Consider the following 27,734-nt stretch of genomic DNA (forward strand, 5'->3'; position numbering starts at 1 on the left):
AGCCAATAATGGTAGATGGCAATAATTCATCAGCGTAAACAGTTTTCTGTTGAGCAGTTGCCCCATGATATCACCTTTTTGGAGGAAGGGAAGTGAAGCAACCTCAAGTTGGCATCTGTTGGTGTTGAGTTGCTCTACTTCATGATGGATTAGCAAAGCTCTGGTGTTGGATATGGACTGCTGTATTGATCCTTTTAACAGACTAAAATAACAGTTACAGTTGAGCAGAGAAGCTAGAATGTTAAAATGTTATTTACTGTGCATTTGGTGTAGTCTACAGTTTATTAAATGGAAAAATACAAAAATAAATCTGTTTTACATGATAAATAAATCTGTTTTACATAATTTCAGTGTCTACCACTATATTGTTACTCGTAAATGGTGATGAAATCAGATAATCTTGCATTTCTACAAAGGCCCAGATAATACAAGCAGAAATCCAAGCGATCACTTGGGATTATAGTGATCGTCTGTCAAGTTACAATTTTTAAGCAAGAAAGCTTGTATTTGTTTGCCAGGTTAAAGTATTGTAGTAGTCAGAGGTTGGGTCGTTGTTGTAAAAAGGGAATTTTAGTCAAAACTATAGAGCATATAAAAAAAATCTAGTGAAAAAAGAAAATATTAAATGAAGATGTGTTTATAAGATTATTATATATTTTTATGACAAACCCAAAACCTCAGTGGATTCATGGTGATATCTGTAGATTTGAACTATACCTCTCTCTGCTACACTTAAGTTTGTCAACTGTTAGCTTTTAAAAAAATATATTATTAAACTATCATTCAATTCAAATGATCTCAACAGCCAGTGTTTGTGCAACTGGTCCTTGGAGTTAGCATCGGTAACGCTAACGTTATGGTAACGCTAACGTTATGGTAACGCTAACATTATGGTAATGCTAACGTTATGCTAACTCAAAGGGCCAGTTGCACACAGAAGCCATGTGTACCTTTTTCTCTACACAAACTAGTGTTTATAAAGGAAGAATACCTGACACATAATCCTGACCGTGCATACACCCTGATGTGAGCTGGAAAAGGAAGGAGAAGCCACATAATTTACCATAACAGAAAACAATTTTAGTTTGCTCGTTTTTCTTTGTTTTTTCCTGGTCATCACTTTTCACGTTCTACCCTAATTTACAGTCATCATGTTATAAATGAACGCAGCCGTGGAGCGTTCATAATAGAAGTGAAGACCTCTCTAATGAGACTTATGAAAGAAAACCAATTTTTAGAGATCGTTCAGATGTTCTCTCATGCTTCCACAGGGCTGTTTAAGAAAACTGCAAACACACCATGAACCATATGTACGTCTGCCTTTCCCTCCTGATTATCTTAAAGGAAAACTGTATATTGTACTGGTTATTCATTGATCCGCTGCAGGAGTAGCCAGTCCTACGCTGTAGCCCCGATGTGTTGTGGTGCACAGTTTGGCTGCTGGCTTATAAAATTCACCCCTGCAGGGTCATTTTCTCTGAGTTAATCACTTGTTACCTTTTTATTTCAGAAAGTTTTGCTCCGTTTGTGGCTACAGAGCTGAGATTGACAAATTAAATAGGTTTTCTTTTTCCTCAGCTTCACCGATGTGTCTTCGCTTTAACAATCAAATTGTTTCTTCTTCACCGTTTCGTTATCATATCACACCTTTGAAATTTAGCTGTAGCGTGAACAGTGTTGAAATGTGACTAATTTGAGACGTAGCTAAGAATCAAGCTCGTCCACATGACTGACATACGAGAACCATACAGCTTTATAAATCTGTCAAGAAGAATGAGTAAACGCTTTTCCATCACAAAGCTACACACAGATTTATGGCCTGAGCAGTTTATACAATGTAGGAGAAAGTTTCTGTGTAAATGAAAGATGTTAAATGTTGTCTGGTGGCATTTTCATGACCCTGCAAATTTCACGCTGAGTTGGATGCAGTAATGACTCTTCATCTGAGAGATTGTTTGTACATGACTAATTCATCAAACACATAATTATGCACAGGTTACATCGTCATCAAGACGACCGATAACGTTGTATTTTTGTGTTTATTCAACTAAAAAAAGAGAAAGCATTTGTGGTTAAATCAGAGCTTAGATTATAGAGTGTTTGCAGTAAGTCTGTGAGCATAAATATGCACATAAACTGAAATGAAAATCAGTCTGGGAGGAAGCTGCATGCTCTTCTTCAGGTGGAGGTCTGACCTTCAGCCGTTGACCCAGCCTGCGAACGCAGCAGGCAACTCTTGTACTTGGGTACAAAGTAATTTTTGTTGTTACTGTGGCTGTGACCCTGTCACTTATTGTCGGACTAAACTGAAAAACTTAGAATGAGGCAGAAGGGCATGTCGACAACAAGCTTTTCAGTCTGCGACCTTCCTCACCCTCCAGTATTCACCTCACCGCCACACTGCACTCCCAACCTCTCTGCCTCGCACCTTTTTCACCTCGAGTGGACGCTTTGTGGCGAAGATATATTTGATCCATCTGTGGACTTGAAGCAACCATGAGGTTTTTGCTGTAAATTTGTGTCCATTGTTGGCATGTGTTCGGCCTCGAGACTTTCCTCCAGCTTTGTCTACTCCACCAGTCACTTTGATATTTGCTTCATGAACATTTTAGCATGTAACATAAAAGCTTTGTTGATCGTTTAATTGCAACTGGTTTCTCTGAAGTTGATGAAGTGATTTAAAAGAACACTGACTTACCGTTTTGTCACTGTCTCTGCCTTGTTCCCCATCTATCCTGCCCTCTCCTATATCATCAGTGGGCTCCAGACAGATGAAGGCCTTCACCTGATGGAGATCTTGGCTCGGAGGGCGAACATCCAGATGATAGACTTTGCCGAGCTCTCGTACGTATAGCCTCTTTTTCTTTTTTTTTCTCTTAATGCATTCACATGCAGCATAGAAATACAGGGAGTTATTGCAAAATTTGGACTGCAAATTTTTTATTTTTCTTTGCTTTAATACAGAAAATTTGGAAAAAGAATAAAGTAGAACAGGGTTAAAATGTGACCTGACGTTGCCAGTCAGATACAGACTGAAAACAGAAATATAAACCGAAGAATTATCCTTGTAGTTTTAAGCCTGATATGCAATGTTTTAGTGGAAGGATGTTTCTTATTATGGATTGTTAGCATTTATCACTTTTATGGTGCTTTCTACACAATGTCCTCGTTGGTTTCTGATAACAATGAATGAGGTGATGGTGTGGTTGAGCCTGCATCAGTGGTCGACACCGTGTGAGCTCTCCTGCAGTTAAACATCCAAAGCCCTAGATGGCAGTGCTCTGCTCCAAACAATGGCTAACAAAAGTTACTGGATGTGATTGGAGTCTGTAATGGACGTATAAATGCAGAACAACGGCCACTTTTATCGGAATTACAACCACACAGACAAGAGGGGAGATATTAGAGGAGAGCATTGGAGGTCTTTCCACGGACTGGCAGAGAGCTTTCACATTTTATATTTGTGTTGTTTTATACAAAATATCACTTTGCTCACATATAAGTTGTTATGGTCTGTGTTGCCATTACTTGTAGTTGGATATCGAGTGAACTAAGGCAGCAGTGGCTCTAAGTATAAACTTGGCTTAAGTTTTTAGCCTATTTTGATTGAGCTTAACAAGCTAAGTTAACAAGCTCTGATAAACTCGGGTAATGGACACAAACGGACACTAAAGAGCCAAGTACAGCTGGACTTGGAATGAGCATCGCATTCATAACCTGGAACCATGTCTGTTTTCACAGTAAAATAATTAATTCGCTCACATATTGGGCATTATGCTCCTGAAGGCCAAAGTAATCCTAATTTATTTCAAATGTCACCACTTTTAGCAAAGATTAGAGACTAACACTTTGACATCTGTTGCACTTTTATGTGGATTTACATCAGACTGCTGTACTGAGTGATAAACCGTGACATAAAACCAAACTAAAACATTAAGCTGACATGTATAATTCTGAGTTCAGTCATTCACATAAATCAGTTTTCCCGCCTCTTCAGCCTGATCCCAACAGAATTCTGTGTCAGAGTAAAGAATCGTCAATATCTCTTCACACTTCAAGGTCTAAAACAAGTTCTCCCAGACTTTGCTGCACATTGTAACGATCACATGGATTATACAGCATTATTTACCCTGATTCTAACTAACGGAAACCGTAGTTTATTCTCAAACGAACCCCTCTAAATGATTTATTTTAATCTCCAGTGCAGGGAGGGAGGTCCTTACAAGATACCTGAAGACATCTATGTCCCTGTATCATAAGTAATATGAGTGCACATGCACAGTGAAAAGCAAAATATAGGAAGGTAAAAAAAAGCAGACAAATGCTTCTGTTCTTTTATAACCCTCTTTGCTCTGTAATGTAACGGCACCTCTGGACATACATCCTCCCCAGCTGTCAGGCAGCCAAGCTGTAAAATAAAAAGTGAGAATTGAATCAAGAAGACCATCAGTTCAGCAGCATTTTGAAATTACAACCAACTCTATCCACAGACTAGAAACGCAGCCGGAGCAAAGGTCTTCACATGACTCATATCATCCATAGTGTGCTTTACTTTTCTAACAACAACCAGTTTCTACCTTTAGGCTCGAGTGGGTGGAATTTTCTCAAAGGGGGGGGGGGTTACATACTAAAACTCTTCAAACGGTCCTCGTAGAAAATGAGTGGCGCTGGCTCCTCCACAGTTACCCCCTCCCAGCATGTCAGATCAGAGAGGGCAGTCTGGTGGGATCAAAGCGGGGAGGCACAAAGCTTTAAAACCAGAAGTGAAGAAAGGAAGCGAAAGCAGTGTCCTCAAAGAGCAGGAACCCAAGGACATGGCCTTATTTTCATTCTGTCAACATTTTTTCCTGCTCCTGGGGTTTAAGAAAGCAGTGAGTGCAGCTCATCCACACTGACACGTTGAATTCAAGCTGCCGCTCACTGTGATCGTTTATTAATGAGGCTGAACTTTGCCTGAACCCTCTCCGTCATTTTGCACTCGCTGTGCTGTTTCTTTCTTTGCCTCAGCCATCCGTGTCTTTGTCTTCTCTCTTAATTTCAGAGCGGCTTCTTTTGGCTTTTGCCTGGTTCTGTCTTTGCCAGTCTCAGCCGCTCTGTGGCTCACGGAGCTGTTGTCACATTTCCTGCCACAGGTGACTTTGGAGTGGGTTGAGTGAGCGGCAACAACATAACCAATGCTGCCGCAGGGGTGCAGAGCTGAACACAGTTTTATTATGGGTGAATGAGTGTTTCTGCACAGGTCGCTATCATCACAGTTGGAGGTTTTTGCAGCTTTCGATTGACTCTTAATATGCAAACTGGTGTATTTTGAGGTCAATTTAACCCTTGCTTATGCCTATCAACATTATAGATGCTGAGATTTTATGACGGGGCTTAAAAGAGCAGAGCTGGGAGGCCTTCTATGAGCAGCACCTTCGTGCAGTTTTGAACGGGATGGCATCCTCTGGCGTGTGGATGCTCGCGGTGATTCAGTAGCAGCAGTGAGCTGGTTGAGTCAGTTCACAACCAGGATGTCGGCAGGAGTTTATGCATCAACACAAAGTCAGAAAAACAAAGTTACAATTTTACCCCTTGAGCTAATTTTTTTAGGAAAAGCAATGACTCTGAACAACTTTTGGGCCCAACTAAAACCTGTGCCCTTAGGTTAAGATTCACTTTGGATAATTCTGAAACACGATAAATCTCCTCGTCTTCATCACCAGGCAAAAGCAACCTTTGGGGGGAAAAAAGCTGTCAAGTTAACTGCACTTTATCCACTTAATTTCTCTTAATACAAATTCATTTTTACATTTCAGGCCTACAGCCCAAAAAAGTTAGGGCAGTAAAGCTTTCACCACATTGTCAAATAACCACAACACCTGGTGTTCTGGCAGGACACCCGGTGACGAAGCCATCCAGGTGTTATTTTGTCCCATTCTTCATGAGACCACATCTTCAGGTGGCAGCAGAGCGGGGTTGTATTTGTCACACTTTCTGTTGGGGACAGGAAACAGTCCTGCCTTTGTAATGTGTGCACGATGGGGAGTTGTTTTGTTGACGAATGCATGAACATCTACAGAAAAGGTCTTGAAGGCAGCATATGTTGCTCTAAAGTTTCACTGAATAATGCTGCCATGACAGCAACCTTTGCTAATGGCACTAATACAACCTCATACCATCACAGAGCCAGGCTTTTGCACAAATGATCCATTTCTTTCAAAAGAGCTCTTGAGGGTCGATTGGTCTGTGCACAGTACGCATCTCCACTGTGAGACAGTGGGTCCCAGATGTTTCTGAGGCTTCTGGACAAGGTTAACGTCACACTGAAAACTGCCTGGTTGGCAGTTATCTGAGCAGATCTGGTCCAAACCTGGTGATGTTGGACTGTTTACTCTAAAGCACAGCCTGACACCTCAGTTTCGCAGCATATTCGCTAGTAGCTGTTTGTTTACACATGAAAAGTCCTGTAAGTAAGGTTAGCACCACTTCTCAAGAATGTGTTGCTGGCCTGAAATGCAAAAGTGGAAACTTAGACACCTTTTTTATTGAGGATCGTACTGCCATATTGTTATTTTTGAGTAAAACTAGCATTTTTTCCCCCGTTAGATGTGACCTAACCCATTTACATGAACATCCAAGGACAAATTAGCTCATCAATCACATGAAGAAATATCAGAACGAACGTGTGAAAACTGTGAATATCAAATTATCCTGAAAGCTTTGGGAAGCAGAGACGGAGAAAATAGGACAGAGAGCACACATGGAACTGAATATTCAGCTGTGGTCTTCATCACTTCATCATCAGCGAGCTGAAATTTATGTTACATAGCTGAAACTTGAGTGAGTGGGAATAAATCGACCTTGAAATGTGGGATTTGTCTGTGATGTATTGTGCTTTTTACCCCAAATGAGCAATTTTTCTCATTGTTGCTGTGTTGGAAGCCATCACTGTGGTTTGGTCTTTGGCTGACAGCTATCATGGTTAAATAATCAAATACGTATCAAGTTTAAACTAATAAACTGTGGATAACTTCTGGTACTGAAGCCCAACATGAAACCTGCTTCCCCTGTCCTCCCGCTACAGCTGCTTTGGTTCACTATGAGAAAAAGAAGAAAATAAGCCTCCTGAAAGTGTTTGGCTGTTTAAATTGTCTAATTACTGCTTTTCATGGTTAACACTGTGACCGTTGTGCACCCATTCATCAAAGCAGTCACACATTTTTTACTTAAACGGCTACAGCTAAGCATTTTCTACGGAGCAAAGGGAAAAATGACCACACATGATGGGCAGCCGTGAGGAAAGTGCAGCCAGTCTGGATGCTGATCTTTGTGCATGTGATGTACGTGTGAGGTAATGAGCGCGTCTGTTCTTCTGAAAACTTCTCAAACTTGTTTTCTGTCACGCTTTGACAATGGTATCCTCAGCGGCCTTTAGGCTGCTTGTGATTCTCCCGTGTTGCTAGGCAACATCAAAGAGCGGTTTAATGTCCCAATGGGAGTGAAAGCCACTAGTTTTTTAGAAAATCCAACATCACTCCAACTCGGTAGCAAAATTACCCAAATTACCCCGTCCCACGTGTTTCCTATAAGAACTTTGCATCCTTTTCAGGACATGTGGAGCCTTCCAGTTTGAGAACCATGTCTGATTACTGATTCTATTCACTGTTGTGAAAGGTTTTTTTTTTTTTTACAGTGAAAGAACAGCAGAGTGAAGTATACCGACAGCCTTAATTGATCAGTGTGGTGCACAATGAGCTCAACAGTTCTGCCTTGTAACGCTCCACAGAATGGCTGGAAACTCAAACAAATTCAAAGCTCGGGAAACCAAATGAATGTGCCTCCTGTGTTGATGCCCTTTGTTTCCTGATATTAACGATCTGTACAGGATTTAAACTTCCAGGGAATTATGATGCCCAGGATGATCTTGGATTATTTTTTTTGTTATCTCGTTAGTACAGCTTACTTTTATGGAAATGTTAAGCTATGATTTCCGTCCATCTGTCCTCTAATAAGTGATGGAGATTGGGTGATTTGGGGTCATGCCGCACATAGCTTCACACACAGTACATACCCTCTGCCTGGTACTGCGGTCTGTTCGGCACCTCGCTGCGCTGCTCTGCTACCGAGTTGAGGTCCTGGGTGGCCTGCACTGTTCTGTTGTAATACACCTTTTGTCTTTGTTCTTCTATCCTGGGAATGAAAGGAGGGAGCCACACACAGGGCAGAGTGATGGATCGGAGAAGGAGAAAGCCAGAGAGTGACAGAGGAGAAAGTTGGGGGTCTCTTTTGTTGTGAGCACAGTAAAAGCCCAGCAGGGGGAGCCGCCTTGACAATTTGTCAGAGGTTCCACGGTTATTTTTCAGGCCCAGCGGCTCCTTATCACTGTGGCAAAAGCAGTCACCTTCAGCAGAATGATTAAGCCCAGAGATGAAGGTCTGCAACTGACACGAAATCTGCTGACACTCCTGATTTACCGAGACTACTTGTGACTTTTACATCAACACTAAAATCTCCTTTACCTGATTAAAATCTTATTTTTACTCCATATTCCACACTGCAGCCCTGTGCTAACGTTTTGACCCACTCAGCATTTCTTTATTTTTGCTTCCAAGCAGCCAGACATTCATGGAATCTCTTAAACGGCTCTTCAGCGTTCTTCGTTCTCCAGGCTTTCTGAAGGACAAAAGTTTTTCTTTGGAGATTGACTGCTTTTTCCCTCATTTTCAGTCCAGTCCTTGTATTTGACCATTTTCAGATGAATGTATTTGTTTGTTTGTTAAACCATTTAATACTAACCGATTAATTATTTATAGCATAAAAAGGCACCCAATTTAAGGGATAACTCGGCAAGGAACCAAATTTAAATACCTCAAGGTCTTTTGTCACTTTGGCACTTTATCCCATTTCTTTAGTTTTCTATGAAAAGTGCCAAAGAACAGTTTTAAATGTTCTGAAGGTCCAGATGCATCTCTCAGGTCCTGCTTCAGGTTCTTGCTGAGAAAAGGCTGAGCTGTGCCAAATGACACAAGAAGTGGACTGAAAATCAGTGGCAACAGGTCTTATGGAGGGATGAATCCTCCCCAGAGCCCGGACCTCAACATTATTGAAGCAGTGTGGGATCATCTGACAGAGAACGGAACAAAAGGCAGCCCACATCCAAAGAAGAGCTTTGGGATGTCCTTCAAGAAGCCTGGAGAACTATTCCTGAAGACTCCTTAAAGAAATGACAGAAAGCTTGTCTCAGAGGGTTCAGGCTGTGTTGGAGGATAAAGGTCGAGTCAAGCTTATTAGAATTGTATAAACTGCTTAATGCGTTATATATATTTCCTTGGGTTGACACATGGTTGGAAAATTGCTGAGCTTCCATCCTGTCCTCCTAACAGTATATAAAGAAATGAGGGGAAGGTTAAAACTTTTGCACAACACTGCAAGTTTTATCTCATTCTGTTATCGAATTCCTAACAGTGGCAGAAATATTCAAACCCATTTGACCCATTTTATACACCCCAGCTTGTACATTATATCAAAAGGAAATGCAGTGTGACTGCAGCATAAAGTGTCTCCTTCTTTTCTCCCAAAATGAAGCCATACATGTTTGGTACCATTTCAAAAGTTTGGTGTTGAGAAACGCACAAAGAATAAAGTATAACATCCTTATTTTTGAGGAAGAACAGACTAAAACCCGTTAAAATGGCTGATTTAACAGGAACGCAGCACAAACTGAGCAGAGACAGAACTACAGTTTTCTTTCTCATAACCGAACACATTTATTTTTCGGTTTTTAGCCTGAATTATTAATTCCCTTAATAAAGGAAGTGATGAAAGAAGTTTAATTTTGCCGCTGCATACAGTTCACTGTGCAGTACCGTAAAAGTTTGCCCTTTTATTTGCATCGATGCGTCTTTATGATGCCGTAATATAGAGAGTATATAGTATTTGCTTCTTCATTGATTCTAGTTCACCTCAGAACAGTATAAGGGGCTGTGTCTGTGTGCTCTGCTCAGAAAGTCTGGAGACATGGCAGCAGCAACTCCAAGATGAGACGTTGAACAATGTTACATAGCGCTGACTTCACAAAACCTGCTCCTATCGGGTCAGTGCATTTTTCAATGTCTTCCCACTGAAAATAACTGTATGAAGACATCCTGGAGTATGTACCCCTCTTATTTCCCTCGCATACTTTAATCCTTTATCTGAAACTCTCCTTCATCCATTTAGCGAGCAGCATCCCTGCAGGCACCTCAGCCCCCCCTCATTTCACATCGCAGCAGCAGATTAGCATATTACAGCCTCAAAAGTATCTCTGAACAAAGTAGTTGGCGACCTGTGCAACCTCAGCCGCCGACAATACAGTTAAACTTCCCTTTTCCAACAGTTTTCTCTCGAGGCGGCAGCCAGAGAGCAGCAGCGGTTCAGCGAGCCTGCAGCAAAACTTCCACACTGGCAACGTATGAATCATAAAAGGGAGCCCACACACTGTGCCAGGACACAAAACAAACCTGGAGAGTGACTCACACCCTTACATTTCATTTGGAACAATTCAATACTGATTAGATAATACTGATGGTGAGCACTTTCAGCAAAACGGCCCTGGAAATGTTTTTAGCAGCAGCCGTGGCCTGGTAGTGGTGGAGGGCAGCGCGGCGGGCGGGAGGGAAGCGCTGATGGTGGGTGGCTTCGCAGAGCCTTTGACTGTAGCTGGCTGTCGAATAATAATGGCTGTTGCGTAACCATCACCGAGTGTAGACTAGAGGTGTTTTTTTTTGTTTTTTTTTAAATATACAGCAGTGATGAGGTGATGTAATGTCTGTCTGAGCTGAGGGGTCATATCAAAGAGCTGCCACAAGGAGGAGAGAGTGGGCCTGAGCTGGATGGATGGGAGAATGATGGAGGCTCACGGGTGGCAGAGCTGTGAGCACTGAAAAATGACTTCATCAGTCATATGGTCACAGCTTTTTCAGCTGCTCTCCTGGAAAGAAAAAGTAGTTTTCATTAGATTTACTTTTTGTGTAGCTTTAACAATTCCACAGTCGTAATCAGTGGAAATTACTGCGCACCTCACAAATTAAAGGCATCCGACAGAATATTGTAGCGCATATTAAGATGTATACGTTGTTTTTGTGTATTGAACTACATACCAACAGAAGTACATTTAAGACAGAAGCTTAGTTTTCCCAGATGTTGTCATTAAACTGCACTCTTTTTAGTTTAATTTTAGGCACTGCACAAACATATACGTCAAAATGAGTGTCCGTTTAATAAAATGTCATCTCAAATATCCTTAAAAATACAGTCCAGCTCAAGCCAGTTATAATCCAATTAATTGCAATCAAATTTATTAAAATCCAAATTATGCATATAATGCAAATTTCTAGTAACACCAAGCCAAGGATACCTGAAAAGAAACACAAGTTACTCAGGAAAATAAAGAGAGCAGAGTGAGGAAATGTGAAATAAAGTATATTTATAATAGAATAAACTGACGTTTTTTTCCACTGTAGTAAAACCAACCAAATCTTAAGGTGGTTATTGGAGTTTTAGATGCTTTTTACAAACATTTTGCAACTCTTGGACAAGCCCAGTCTCCCAGGTAACGGGTGAAAGATGTATTACTGTCGCAATCAAAGCACAGATCGAGAGACGTTCATGCCAAGCTGTTGATGCTTAAACCAAACCATGTTTAGGCTGACGGGTACGTTAAAATGTCAAAGTATTTGAGTCATTTTGGGTCAGTTGGGACTCGAACTCAGTGGTGTCACACCCCTCCCACTCCCACCCACCGTAGTGGGATTATGTAGTGATTTTATCTTTTTTTTATTATTATTAATTCTTGTGAAAGGATTACATTAAGCTCTGTGGACTGATGAAGTCATTATACACGCTGGAGTCAGACTGAGTTGGTTGCACTTCATATTTCCATGTTTGTAGAGTTAATTTACCATTTCTCATGATGCTAAATAGTAACGTAACACTATTTGCAAACCTCTTAGGAACATCCCAAAGTAAGAAAAATTACAAATCCTAAGACTGTTTAATTTCAGGAAAGTTTGAGACAGGATTTGAAAGCAGGAATGGACGTTACCTGTCTGAGTTCAGAGACAGCAGGGCTCTCTCAGTCAGTCTGGCATGTAATGAATGGCCCTTAATAATACTTTTGAGATTATGAGTTACTGGTGGCTCGCTAAATTTAGCTTTTACAGCCAAAAAGGGATGATTTAATAAGATAAGATTGTTTGGGGGATTAAAGACTCTTTCAACTTGTAAAGAAGCATGTAATCCTTCAGCTAAACCTCATTTATTTGATGATGCCCAATCTAAGTTGCTTAGAAAAACATGAAAAAGCACAAAACAGAAAAGATTTAATTGACATGATTTACCAAGTTAACTTTTTTCTTCCAGCTGGACTTTTATTTGTCTGCATCACACCTGTTTGTTGTGCAGTCAGGATGTTTTCCTCACCCTAACCAAGTGTTCCTAATGTCCAAAACTACCACAGTGGTATAGGCTCCTAAACTGCACTGCAACCCTAATGTTTCCAGAGAAGTTTACAGCTAATATCATGGATACGCCCAAGATAAATGGAGCTAATGTCACCATGAAAACAATCATCGTGGAGCCTAATTTGCCATGTTTGGTGTTGTTTTTATTTGCAACTTTGCAGTGTTTTCTAGCAGAGAATCTGTTTCTGAAAAGAGTGCAGAAACACCAGATGATGATGTCATCGCACTCTTCAGAAAATCTCCGGTGTTCTTGTGTGAAAATGGTTCATGAGTAGGACTTTTTGCTGGTCAACATGGTAATCGCTCCTTTCCGGACAATCTTACAGTATTTGCTCTACTTTTTTGGTTAATGTAACTTGATGTGTCCCAATGTCCCACACGTAAAAAGCACCATTTTCTCTGAGTTGAGTTGTAATGCCTGGAAATGTTACGTTGGATTGTGTTTTTCCACTGCAGCGTTTTTAGGATTCGCTGTTGTCTTCCCATCTAAATGAATAAAAAAAAAACAATCTGTGTCATTTCAGCTTGTTAGTTCCTCTTTGCTAAGTCCATTGACAATGTGAAAGATTAGTTTTGCAGGTTGCGCTTTAGCCCTCGTGAAAAAACAGCCTTCAGACTGTGAAGGTGTCGTCATTCTCTCGAGCAAAGACAGAAGTTGTGGTTTAGCTCTCAGAACATGACAGGGTTTGTTTCTGGTGTCAATCAAACGATTAGACTCGCTGTTATTTATTTTCAGACGTCTCATTTCTGTTCAGAACACGTCAAATATCACAACAATGCTTTCTGCACAGTAGCCTTCAGTTCTATAAACTACATTTCTATGGATGAATGTGTGTAACATTGGTTTTTAAATGACACATTTAGTCATTGTAGTAATCCCCTCTTGTTAGCTTCTTCTTCTACCTGCTGAGGTTGTTTACGGGGTTTGAAGTCGATGTGCTGTCCTTGTGAGCGAGGCGCTCTGGGTTGCAGAGGCTACCAGATGGACATGTGATCAACTCAACATGAGTGATTTTCCCTTTTCATCCCACTCAGAGACTTCGCCTTCGCCGGCTGATGAATCGCTTCATGGCTGTGACAAATACATCGGCCTCATGGCCCGGAGGAGAAATAATGGTCAGAAAAATGAGCCGTTATGTTGTGTTCAGGAGGCGGACCAGCTGAGAAAAAAGGCTCTTTTTGCATTTTATGTCTCTTTGACTGTAACCCTCAAAAAAGAAATATTATGTGGGATACAGTATGTGATGTATGGGGAGAGCAAAGCTGTGGAATTTGTAAGAAGAGCACCAGAAAAGTAAAGTATTTTCTACTTTTCTTCTTGGCTTCATTAGGTTTCTCCCGCTGGATCATTAATTTGACTCAGTCTAATTAGTTTGTTATTGCACCTTAAATGTTGGAATAGTATAACATTACTGCTGCATAAGAACCTGGTGAATATGAGTTGGGTTGGTCATGTTTTTCTTTGATATACTGGCCTCAGGGCTCAAGAAACCCAATTAAAACCCCACAATAACACTTAATGAGCAAATAAGGGATTGGCTGGGAATGTCATCCAAACTCTCCGAAGGTCTGGAAGCTAAACGCTATTTTAGTTTTTCATCCAACAGTCGGCAGAGAAAGCGTTGCTATTCTGGGGCTACTGCGAGGCGCTGCGGCTTGTTAGCGAATAGCTGATCAGAGAAATGTCTAAAGGGAATATTCAAATGACAAATCTTCCTTTTGCTTGAGTAACTTTGCTTCTACATGCGTCTTTATTTGGGTTGAATAAGACTTGAACAAAGAGGATGTGCCGAGTACAAAAGTGCAGAGGAAAACCATTTTGCTGTACAGTATGTGGGTGGGTTTCTGGAGAGAAAAAAGGAAAATTGGCTTTTATTTTGTTCATCTCTCTTAATTGTTTTGCTGATCCTTTTACCTTAATTGTTAAAATAGAAGAGGCTGACCCCACAGCCCGTAAAATGTGCTCAATCCTGCAATGAAAACAATTTAAATCCATCAACGTGAAACCACTTTGAACACATTTAGAGATTTTTTTCTCTTCTTCGCTGCCAGCAGCATTAGGAAAGGACCTGCTCCATTAATGATGTCACCATATTTTATAACAGTGTTGTTACAGTAGCAGCTGCTTTCTATAGCGGTGCACAATGCATCCAGGAGGGGAACTCTCTAATGTATCTTCCTGCTGGGCCTTTACTCTGAATTGCTGTGGAAGAAACAAAAGGTTAATCACTTTGGGAGACTTTGCTTGAGCTCTGACCACCCAGCTTCTATCCGTCTCTCGCTAAGTGTTTCATTTGAAGCTGCATTATTGGCACAAATGCTGAATGAACATGGGAGCGAGCACCTTACAAAAGACCTAAGGAGACTATTCTCTCCATCCCTTTTCTTTTTAACCCCTATTCCTGCCACTTAATATGTATTGCAGTCACAGTATGTTGAATCAAAATGTACCTAGGCTTTCACAGATGCATTTCTCCATCTGAGAATGTCATATCATGGCGTTCCGTCCTTGATGACCAAAATCCCCCAGTCCTGACACCTCTTATCTTCATTTCCTTGCGTGCTTAAATGCTGGCGGGCGCATTATATTGAGATTCAAGAGGTTATCTCTCAGTGGTGATGGGGATTGCAACAGCCTACAGGTTAAAGACCCCCACCCCCCCTAAAGTGCCACGTATGGCTGAGTTTTAATGAGAACAACACTTTTCCTTTTCCTCTGAAAAACAACTCGGAGCCAGTGAGGAAAATAAATTCTGAGCATGCTTCTTGTAAAGTTGCTCATTGTGCTGTGTGTATGTGTGTGTTCCACAGGGTGGTGGGTCCGGCCGTGACCTTCAAAGTGAGCCCCAACGCCCAGAACGTCAGCACTGCAGATGTGGCCAACGTGGCTGGTAGGTTCTCCTTGGCTGAGTAAAGTTGTCTTTGTCCTGACAGAGAGAAAGAGAGCCATTATCACCGGCTTCCTGCTGCACCTGAGGCTTTCGATGAGCATTTTTTAAAACTTATGACACCTCAGTTAAATGTTTGTGGGCTTTTCTTTCTCTTGCACTGTACAGCCAGTTGAGTTTTCTTGGAAAAACATCCATCTTTGCTTCCATCTTGGATATCCAACGGACTGTTTCATGCATGCAGGAAAAAAGCAGGCGAAGAAGTGACACCATATAATCGTTGTGTTTGGGGGAATGAGTCAGTTCCTTAATGCTACATGCATCAGTTATCCAACAAAAATGGAATTTCCAGAGCTGAGTCTCAGCTCAGCATTTGTCAGTCCAGTCAAAGCTCCCTGTTTTTAACACCATGCACAACCTATTCAGCATGTCTCATTTTCTCACTCTTATCCTCCTTGTTTGTTTTTTTCTGCAGATTTTTTCACAGTCATGTTCCTTCCCAAACTTTTCATTATGAAATGCACCTCATTAAAAAAAGCCGAGATACTCTGTGTGGAGCCCTTAATTACGGCCTTACCTGCCTCTGCAACCTAAGTCGGTTCCGAGCTCACCATTAATTGTGCCGGGGCATAAACATCTCATGCAGATTGCAGGAAACCTGGAGCAATGCTACAGGAATCGCCACCTCTTACATTTCCATTGGGAAAAGATTTGTTGAATGTCACTCGCAGTGCAACCACAAACCTTTAACTTCTTCTGAGAAGAACACTTCTCACTCATCCATCAACCCTTGATGCCCCATTATGACAACCAAAAAGAAAATCTTTTGGTGTGTGGCTTTGCAAGCTTTGCATTTTTGATTTGTGGATTTTTCTGCCGTGGTTGGATGAAACTGTCAGTGTAGCTTGTTTTCTGGTCTTATTTTGTTCAAGTCAGTGCTCTGGTTTGGCACTTTAAGGACAGTCACAATCTGTCTCTGAAGAGAAATAACGTTAGAATAGGTGGTGTGCTGCAGCGAAGGCTGTGCTTCTGGGAGTAGAGCTGTGAATCTTTGCTTTTCTCATAGTTTGATTCGATGTTATTTGTGTTAATGATCTGAATGCATTGCATCCTCTTGTCACCGTACAGCCACATGTAGATACTTTATCTGTAATAATGTCTGAAATCTCCTTTTATTCAGTGCTTTTCAGAGCCAGACAGTGATTTTAACTGATAAAAAGATAAATCTAAGTGCCACGGTCAGAGTGACCCACATCTCAAACTGAATGATACATATGAAAAGATCATTTACTTAAAGTTGCACAACGTTGTTTAAACCCAGCATGTGATACAGCGGAGCTCTCAGAGTGACTGACAGGTTCTCATTTGAATATCACCTAATTGCTCGAGGAAGAGTCCGGTTGATCTAACCTTCTTCCAGTTAGGAGTTATGGAAGCATCTGTGCTCTTGGAAACCTTCAGTGAACTGAAGTGTTTTCTGAATGTCATTAGATTTGTGTTTAAACCCGGTTCTGCCTGATGGTTTAGATTCTGCTCTGATATGTATTGTCAGCTGTAGACTTTGTGTAATAAATAGAGTTTAGAGCAGATCGCCTTCAGTCAGTTGATGAGGTTTCTTTCCTTTGGCTATTATCGGGTATTAATGGCTGCAGATCAGGAGTTTGATGGTTCAGATCCCATCTATCCAAGTCGACATGTCAAACTGTTCTTGGGCAAGATCCTGAAACCCACATTTCCCACTAATGTGTTTCTCACTTGTAAGTCACTTTAGATAAAAGCATCTGCAAAAATGAATGAAATATTATGCAATTATGGATTGAGTGAGAAAATATGTTTAAATCATTGTTTCATAAAGCCAAAACATGGCAAAATGTGATATTAAGACTAAGTGGGACATCTGCCTGTCAGTACAAGTCTTCATTGTGATGAAGTAAATTCATGCTCCCCATAAAAGTAACGACTGAAGAAAGATGAGAAGCAGAACAGTAAAGTGCACGTTAGCGTGCTTATCACAGCCTTTTCATCTCTGAGGAAGGTGACGATTTCTCAGTGATTCCGTTTCAAGAGCCCTGAATCAAACCTCCGCCGAGGCTGTTCTGTAACACGCAGAGGGACGACGCAGTCCTTTTCCACCAGTAAGGACGCTGTGAAGGTGTCTGTGTGGGTGTGCACGTGCACGTGCGTGCACTGGGCTGCACTAAGTCTCTCAGTAATGAGGTGAGGGTGTTTATGAAGAAGGGAATAAAGTGAGGATGGCTGTTTGCCATGAGCCATGCTGCCAGTCCAGAGAGAGGAGACTGTCCTGATAATTCCCAATTCATGTGAGCACACACACACACACACACACACACACACACACACACACACACACACACGTGCACACACACTCACCTGCACTGGGAAATGGGGCCTGTCAAAATAACTTGCATGAGCAGCTCACTGTCTACTTTTTTCTCTTACCCCTGGTTGATAATTGCACCCCCACCTCCTCGAACACACTCTCAGTTTGTGTTTCGCCCCCTCACACACACCGTCGACACACTTTTTGTGCTGATTATGCAACCGCTTCTCTCCTGTTTTTAAGTGCTATTGTTGGCGTCCTGGTTTCTCGCCCGCCGCTCCGCTGGCTCTGCAGGGTCACGGACGAGCCTCGGTTGCCATTAATGCAAACATTTGACAAAACGTGCTCGAGATGAAATACAGCGTGCTCTCAGCTAAAGTGCAACAGTGTGGGCGGGCCATCTTTAAAGTGTCGTTTGTCATATTCAACTAGAATATCAATCCATCCCAAAGCGTACATTACCCCCCCCAACCCAGGGTTTATAGAGCTTTTCTGAAACATTAAGCTTTACACGGCCATTGTAATGATGTCGTTTTATCATCATTTACGGCCGCTCCGCAGTGCAGGGAAGTGGTCGGACGTCCATCTCTTCTCTCTTCTTGTTTTGGATTTTGGCAGCTGTGTTAAAAGAGTTTTATTTGACGTTATCTCTGCCAATAAGACATCATAGCGTGTCAGATATGTGTTGAAGGTGGGAGGATGGAAGAGGAGTGTTGTGTATGGCAACACTTTGCTCCAAAAGTTGGGATCACATCAAAGGGCAGGGTGGGGTTCAGTATCAACGGGACGCTTAGAAGCTGGAGGAAGACGGGGATCAATTTACAGTCTTTTGATTGAAGGACAACCACTCTCCTCCTCGTGCTACAGCCACCGCCCACACCTGTAGAATACAAAGGGATTTATCAGTGAGCTACGCGAACGTTGAATGGAAAACAAAAACTATTCGAATCTGAGAACGCAAAGCTTGCTGCACACTTTATATTAGTAAGTCAAACAATAGAGATGTAATCAATTTCACTTGCTTTTAATCAGCAGGCTTAACATTTCAGGGTTGAAAAGTCAATCTTGTTTAATATTCTCAGGATTTCATTACATATCACACTTTAATTCCACAATTATTCCAAAAGATTTGAGAAAAGGTAACGAATAAGATAAGCTTGACGTAAATGAGGGTATATGCTGAAGTTTTTTCTTATCATTAATGATGAATATTTCCTTTTATGTGTTATAAATGTTCTTTTAAGGCTTCTACTTCTCATACTCATTATGATTAGTAGTAGAAGTAGATGATGCTTTCTGTATCTGATAATTATTAGGAAACATAGAATATTCATATTTATTGTGATTAATTTATTCTATACAACCTTTTATTTTCAATCAGTTCTTACTGAAGCCTTTCAGTTATCATGATGTGATATTATTATTTTAGATTAGATTACATTATATGTGAATAATAAATGCACCCATATGGCTTTACAGTATATGAAACTACACCAAAATAATGTATGCCATGTTAGGAATTCTGTTTCTATCACTTAATCCATCATTTATCATGAAAATTCCCCTTTACAAATGTCATCACTAATGTCTCAGGAGCATTTATTGCTGGTCCAGTTACACACACACACACACATATACATGCATACAGTTGAAACTTTGAATACTGGATCAAGTGTAAGTGCAGAAATGCAGAAACTTAAATTCATCTTTGTGTTCTGCTTGATCTAATTTTCTTGTTTAACTTTGAACGTGCGGTTCTGACTGCAGCCTCGCAGGCGTCCAGTTAAAACCAAATCATTTCTCACCCTCTTACAATGGATTGATTCTGACCTCGGCCCCCAGCAGCCAAAAGGTCAGATTAATGCAGCCTTGCGGGCCAGACCCGGTGTTTCATTTTAAGAAGCCGCGTTACCGCTTCTGTCACGTGTGTCGGCCCTTTGTGAGGGGCTCCAGGGCCACCGGGGGCCATTGTCCGACGTGGGGGTGGATGTCAAGATGGTGGGCAGCGAGGTGATGACCCTCATTGTCTGGCCGATGGTAGGTGGAGGACCCAGAGGCTACTTCCAGTAGTGCGTTACGGCCGTGAGAACGGGACCCCGTGAATAGGCTGGGGGTCAGGGTCAAGACAGCGGGCAGCTCAATTAGCACTTAAAGCAGGAGGAAAGCAGCTGAGATGGCCTTATCCCTGCTCCGTCTGTTCATTTGACTTCTACCTTTTTATGCCACCAGCAGTTGTTTTTAAAAACATGCAAATGATGCCTCTCTGTGTGAAGTTAGTTACCCACAAATGCCCAAAAGCTGTCCTCTAGAGGTTATAGACTTCAGGACAGATCCTGGTTGTGGTGCTCAGGTTCAAACTGAACGGCGTTAAGCTTGTTTTTCTGCATTCGTTACTTTCTGATATTTACACCTCAAGTCTCGTCAGTGTGTTGATATATAAACCGTCCCTGAACAAGAGGTCAGTATCGCTCGTGACATTTCACCCCATTGCCTCTGTGAGTGCCTCTGTGAGTTAGCTGTTCAGGGGTGAAATATCCCTTTCAAAAACTGGAGGGAATTACTGATGACATGCATAGTAGATCACATAAGAAGGGAATTTCCCGGTTTTATATTTCTACTTGTCATTTACAGATATGTAATACAAATTTTTCCCCAAAGCCGTGGTCTGTTTGTGCCTTGAAAGCCAAGTGCTTTATGTATTTATGTATTTTTCATACTCAAGGTAACAGAATGCTGCCCTTTTAATTGACTTTTTTCCTTACCAGCATGCCAAACACATTTACTTGTGGACATCCACCATGTGGACACAATGTAAATCTAAATAAGGAAGATTTTAAAACCATTTTTTGACACTAAACAATAGATGACTCATAGATGTGATGATAATGCAGGTCCTTCACATAGTTGTCTGCTTTGTTCAGTCTTAAAGTGTGTATCCAACCCTAACTGCGTGCACAGTACACCTTGCATGCATTTTTTCAGTTTTCTGCATGCAGTTCTTTAACAGATTGACTTCTTTACTAGATGTGTAACAGCACCTTGTGTGTCGTCATGGAAAAATCGGGTCCTGGAGAAAGAGACTGCAAGAGGAAATACCACAAAGGTAGTTTTGAGTGCTTTGGGAGGTTTTTGTCTGTCTGAAGACAGATTTCTGTCAACACAATATTCAAGTGTCACATTTTCACACTCAACCCGTCACACAGACACTTGGTGAAGATGCATCTTGCTGGATGGGGACATATAAACCTAAAAAAACAGCATTGTGGGTGTGCAGATGGGAATGAAATGCACCTTCCATAAGACTGGAGTTTGTGTCCTGTGGTGCCGTTGCTGTTACACATCATTTATACTTTATTGAGCAGTTTTCAGTCATTGTTTAGTGGGATTTCGGATCCAAAAAATACATGGTTAAGGTTTGAAAATGGTCTTGTTTTGAGGTAAAATACACTCTCTGAAGCGTTGTTAGATGAAACCTTCTTGAACAAGCTTCTCATCGGTCTACTGGGTTTGGGTCATGGGCACAAGAGTCCCATGGCAGTGAAGTCGTGGCATTGATGCTTAAGCTCTTTTATACTCCACTGGATGATGAAAAATTACACTGGAAGAATCCCCAATTTGAAAGGAAGAAAGTGAAATAAAAAATACATGCAACACTCCAAGATTAGAGGTACGGTCATTTAGCTACTCTTCCTCAGCGATTATCATGTGGCCATTCAGTAAGAAGTGGGAGTAGTTAGTAGCAACACCTTGTTGAAAACCATCAGACCTTTTTTCTGACACAAAACCTCATCAGTCATCTCACCAGATGTCTGAGCTGGTTGCCTGAGGTGAGGAAGACTGTAGGCTGATTTTACAAAGACATCGCTTGCATCTGGGCTTTTTCTCTCCTTCTCTTGGCTTCTTGTCTCCTCGTTTTCTTCCATCTGAGTGGATTATTATAGATCTTGTATGCTGACAGAACTGACCTTCACTGCAGCTAAACACTTGTCAAAATACCAAATGTAATTACTGAGCTCTTTAGGTCAAAGTAATGTGTTTCATCTACCTCACTTTGCTCCGTTATTGATGTCCAGGCTCCCGGCCCTCAGACTTCAGTCTTTCCTCCCCCAGCACCAGTTCCCTGGATGTGTTTGTGTGTCATAACAAAGTGAGGAAATGTATCTGTAATTATGGCTAAGTAATCTGCTCAAATTGAGCGGTGCTGCATTGCTAGATGTCTTTCTGTGACTTTGTCAGCCTATGTGCTCCCAGATCCCGTGATTATAGACAATTTAAAGTTATCTCAGAGCTGGGGAGTGCTGCCCTAACACTGCCTTTCAAAGGTCGCCTTCATCACCATTATCATTCCGCTGCAAAGTTCATGCAGGGAAATCATCAACTCTGTTCCCCGTAGGGAGCCCTTCTGCTCGTATTTTATTTGCATTCACTGTTGACAATGAAAATGCGTGACGGCAGTCTCTTCTCCGACTAAGATAAATGACGCTCAAAGCTGTGAATTCTGCAAAAGTTGCACCGAATGTTTCATGGTCATATTTGACAGCCCATCCACACATGCTGTCATTATTAACACCACGGACTGATTTTATGTCATTGCAGTCATTGTGTGAAACTCCTTTAATTGTTGCCATTGATTGCCTGTGTGATTGCATTGGAAATGGCTCTGGCATTGGGATCCATCCAGCGGTCTCCCCGTGCCCGACAGGAGCCGGCAAATCCATTTCAGTTAACTTCATTTCAGCTCACCTGCTAATCAGTTTTCATCGCACGCCAAAGACTTATCGATTCTAGAAGTTTCTTTCACCTGTTGCCAAAGAAAGGAATCAGAATGAGGCGAGAGGGGAACGAGGGCTGTGCTGTTGTTTAGCGATGCAATTTTGTGTGACACAGCACCATGCTTTTTATCTATTCGCCTGTCGTCATGGCAGAGCTGGAGGCATCGTGTGAATTTCGAGATGCCTCATCTGAGCTTTAAAAAGCTGGCGCACCCCTCTGCTGAACCAGAGTCACCTGTGGTTATTTTGGTCTGACTTCAGAGAGAGCGGAAAGCTTTGCACTGTACTCTGGAGCTTTGCAGGCATCTGTGAGTCCTGCAGTCGAGCGATGAGGAGGGATTGGATCGAAGAGTGGGGAGGGACACAGGTGCTATGCCGAGCTAGAGTTTGCACAGCGGTGCAACGCGATCCCAAAGCCAACCTTGCAGCCACCCTGCCAGCCACTCAGCCAACCAGCTGGCCTGATTTCCCTAGCGTTGGCACCGTCCTGCTGGCACCGCCAACTCCCTTCCCATTCCTGCAGCTGGCAGGATTTCTGCAAGTTGGCCCCAGCTCCTGACGTTCGCGGTGGGGTTAGCAGACCTCGCCCAGATGGCCACCTTGTAGCAAAGCTGGCTTTGCACTTGCATCACTTTTACATCATTCCCTCAGCTACTGAGCTGTGGAAGAAGGAGGGGGGGGGGCTTCTGTTGGCAGCGCTGATGCATTTTGTACGTGAGATGTGGGAGTGCTAAACCCGGCTGCAGCTTTCACACTTTTGAATGATGATTTGTGCCGTTTGTGTTGCTGCTTCTCACAGCAGCAGTGACAGTTCTGAGACCGGAAATGGGCGCATGAGAGAAAAGGGGGTTTCTCACCACCACGTGCACACCTGCACATACGCACGGAGCACGCAAGCGGAACCAACGCTACTTTTTAATTCAAATGTGAACAGGCCCATAAGGGCTCCATCTTTTACATTCAAAATGACAGGATAGTGTCAAGGTGCCTCTTGGCTTCATATCTTATTTATCATCTAATTTAAATCCTGCTGCTTCTCCTATCATTTATATCCTTTTAACTTTGTAATCTCAGCTCAACGAAAGAACAAGCCCGGTCCTCCCCAAAACCTGTTGGCACTGAGGTTGAATAATTTAATATACATTTTTAAACTACAGTGGAAGAGAGTGAAGTCATCTCATATAATTTTCTTAATATCCTCAGATTTAATCACCTTGTCTGTTTGATGACTGTTCCTTATCATCAATTTTTCATTTTGCTGTTTTTTTCTCAGTTTCAAGCTTCTTCTCTGCCACAAAATATGACGCATATAATTCCTATCACATCCCTTTTTTTTAATGGGCACAGGTTTTCTCTTGTTTTGGCAGGGATTCTCACTTTATTTCAAGCTCCTTACCTTTTACAACTATTATATCTAGTAAATATACGAGAGAATAATGCAGATTATGTGAAAAGCTTGATATATTCTGAGAATTATGACCTAGTAATACTTTACACCATTACTTTGAATTGGTGTAAATCTAAATAATATACAGATATATGTTTGCTGGAATATTTCTAACTTAATGTTTGCTTAAAACATCGTTAATGTGTCTGGAACGTTCTTAATTCATCTAATATGCTGCCATGGTGCGCACTGGATGTGCCATAAAGGCTAGAAATGTGTAGTAATCTAATTACATCAGATGAGGAGGAACAAACCCGAGAGTGAATGTAAAAATACACTTTGAGAACTGACTTGTTCGGAAAACACGATCAACAAAGTGGCATCCGCCGTCTCTTTGTATTGCATCCCGCAGCACAGTTAGCTTTCATGTGAACATAAAGAAAAAAGAAACAGGAGCGCGTTCTCCACCGAGACAAATGCTGTTATGCGATGCTTATGAAAAATAACCCATTTTGCACCAAAGGTTTAATGTGTTTAACAGTAATGAACAGACAAATCAGAGCACTGCATAGCTCTGCCAGTAGAAAGATCCCGTGTCCAGATCCAGATAAACATGAAAAAATGAATCACCTCTAAGCTGGGTCATGGTTCACAGCTGGTAAATATTTCATGCAAATCTGTCCAATACATTCTGAGGGAGCCTCATGGACAAGCTGACATAAAGCGTACCGGTAGCAAAACCTCCTTAAAGGAGATGAAGGAAGTGCAACAATCACACACCTCTGCTTCTGCGCTCAGCTTGGTGAGACAACGGCGCCTGCTATATGCCCAAAGGTTCTCCTGTACGTCGTTAGTTTGAGGTTGACTCGCACAACAGAAAAGGTAAATTATCCAAAGATTAACTTGAACATGACTGGACAGCAAATCGAACGTAAATGTGATGAATATCTGGAGAGACAAATCTTTATAAATGATGAATATATGATCAATAAAAGCATGGACTTTCTGATAGACTGTGCTGCTGTAAGATGTTTTAACAGCTTCTCTTTCTCGTATCCATCTTGCAAGTTGTGCACGAAAGGAAAATGTTTGGGTTTTTTAATTGTATTAAACAACTGGATTTACACCAGATCCAAAAGCACTGGATCCACTGATCTAAGGGTCGGCGGCTTTAAGGGTTTGGTTTGACATTTGAATCCAGCAGAAGTTAAAAGCCGCCATATGTGCAGATGAAGAGTTCACCAAGTGGAGCTGGGCTCTGCATGAAATCCTAGCATGTAGGTAAAAGTCTCTGCAGCACTGATTGCACCGGTCTTTCTGAACCTTTTTGCTATTTACCGTGACACCACGAAAACATGGTGCACCTGTATGGCTGTACATACGTTTCTCTCAGCAGGATGGGAGTCATTTTCCTTGATATCTGACAGGAACTCAGACTTTCAGACCTTTTTGTCCTCTGCCGCCATTATTACAGACTCCTGACTGAAGCTGCCTGTTGCTCGCTGTCTCTCAGAAGCACGAAGAGGCCGCTTGGCCCCGGCTTCTCATTTTTAGCCTTCTTCAAGATGCCTGACGAGATGTAGAGGCAGACAGCTGGATTGATTGGCCCCTCTTGAGTGTGGAGACCTTGATTACAACTGAACTTGAGTGCACCCCCCCCCACCTCCTTCAATTTTTCTCTCTCGGTCCTCACTTTAGTCTGCCTCTCTCCTCTACGCCTTCGTCTATCTCCTTTTCCCATGATTTCTTTCACCCAGAAAGAGAGGGAGGATGAGGAGAGAATAGAGGAAAGCAGAATTACTAACGAAGACTTGGCTTCTGCGTGCAGTGGAAAGTAGAACAGGGTGAGGATGGAGCTGCTTATTAAGGGCTGATTAGAGGTGAATTTGGTATGAAAATCAAAGCTTTGATGTGTGAGAATTGGATCAATGTTTCAAGACCTGAGCTGGGGTAGAGCTGGCGGTTTATGCAATTTAAATTTGGGTGTGTACTTTGTCTTTGCAGTAAATGAGAAATATTTGCTTCTATAAACACCCCGATGCTGTATTAATAAAGAAAAACAACACCAAAACGTCTTTCCTTGTGCAACATTTTGTGGAAGTAATTTGAATCACACGACATTTGAAGGGTTAATTTCCATCTGCGACACCTTAGATGTATTTATTTAGGTGTTAAGTGATGATTTGTGGCTCTGTCCAGAAATTTGAACCAATGAAAAGCCCCACGAGGGGTAAAAAGCAAACAAAATTTTCACCTGAAGCGGTACAGAGCTGTCCTTGTTTTCTGTCATTTGCACATATTTATTCTACTGTAACCTTCTGGGACTAAACTCTTTCTCTGCAACGCTCCATTTTGTTCCATTTATCCCAAAGAAGAGAAAATGTGCGATGAGATGTCTTTTCAAAGATGAAAATAAAGATGGTGGGGTCAGTTAATCCCATCTGTATTTACTGATACTCTATATTTATGTTTAGTCCTATAGAACTAAAGTACATGCCTCGTCCTTGAATGTTGACTTTTTTGGAGGGTCTTCTTGTCCACTTTACAGATTAGTTTTCAACTTTGAGGTGAGACTTGAGATAAATGCTGTCATTTAACGTTCAGTTATTTTAATTTGACTAATTTGTCAAAGTCAGTTTATGTCAAACTTAGTTTATCTTTAACATTTCAGGAGAATTTAAATATTATCATGTTAAAGTTAGGTTAATACATGAAACTATCCTGTCACATTTTTTAATTTAACAAAAATGAAGCCAAAATGCAGAAGCGGTGTCTGAAAAGTGAAGTATATCTGATGTTTTAACAGCTTGTAGAACCACGTTTTGCAGCAGTAACGTTATCAGTCTCTCTCATGGTTCTGGAGGAATCTCGGCCACTCTTCTCTCCAGCGGTGCTTCAGCTCATTGAGGTTTGCAGCATTGGTTTCTGCACAGCTCTCTTAAGGTCCCACCACAGCATTTCAGTCAAGCTGAGGTCTGGACTCTGACTGGACCGTTGCAACACCTTGATTCTTTTCTTTTTCCCACATTCTGCTGTAGATCTGCTGCTGTGTTTGGGATCTTTGTCCTGTTGATGAGCCAGTTTCAGCCCAGCTTTAGCTGTGGGACAGATGGCCTCACATCTGACTCTAGAATACTTTGGTATCCAGAGGAGTTCATGGTGGACTCAATGACTGCAAGGTGCCCAGGTCCTGTGGCTGCAGAACCAGCCCAGATCATCAGCCCTCCACCACCGTGCTTGACAGCTGGTATGAGGTGTCTGTGTTGGTCTCAGCTGCCTTGTTGATCAGAACTACTCAAACTGGACAGTGTCAGAGCTGTGTCTGTTTACTTTGAGTGATGGACAAATTAACCACATTGTATTTTGTGTCTGGGGCTATGTTATTGTCCTTCCCAAAAGTAAGAATGTACAGATGAAGAAGAGAAGCCAGGTCATCCATTTTCTATACCCGCTTATTCCGTAGGTCGGGTCGCAGGGGGGCTGGAGCCTATCGAGAGGCGGGGTACACCCTGGACAGGTCGCCAGTCCATCACAGGGCCACACAATGCACACTCACTCCGAAGGACAATTTTAGAGTCACCAGTTAACCTAACAGCATGTTATTGGATGGTGGGAGGAAGCCGGAGTACCCACGCATACATGGGGAGAACATGCAGACTCCACACAGAAATAATTGAACCTGGAGCCCTCTTGCTGTGAGGCGACGGTGCTAACCAACACACCGCCGTGCACGGAAGCCAGGTCGTCACAGCTTGTTTTTTTTCCTGTTTTTCTTATTTGAAAAATAAGAAACATTATTTACAGCTGCACCTACTTTGGGCTTTTTGATGTGTCTCCCCACACATTTATGCAAAAAACAAATAGGGA

General features: G+C 41.9%; 1 protein-coding gene across 1 annotated transcript in view; it reads left to right on the plus strand.

Annotated features, from left to right (window-relative positions):
* The window catches only part of LOC140269133 (receptor-type tyrosine-protein phosphatase N2-like), a 203,651-nt gene that overhangs the window by 49,162 nt on the left and 126,755 nt on the right, over positions 1-27,734 (plus strand). The window contains exons 10-11 of the mRNA XM_072364154.1: positions 2,758-2,844; positions 15,291-15,370. Of these exons, the coding sequence (XP_072220255.1) occupies positions 2,758-2,844; positions 15,291-15,370 (167 nt within the window). The remainder of the gene's footprint in view (positions 1-2,757; positions 2,845-15,290; positions 15,371-27,734) is intronic.

This window comes from Leuresthes tenuis, unplaced genomic scaffold (assembly GCF_036924035.1).
Source record: "Leuresthes tenuis unplaced genomic scaffold, fLeuTen1.0.hap1 SCAF_14, whole genome shotgun sequence".
In the NCBI taxonomy this organism is placed as follows: domain Eukaryota; kingdom Metazoa; phylum Chordata; class Actinopteri; order Atheriniformes; family Atherinopsidae; genus Leuresthes; species Leuresthes tenuis.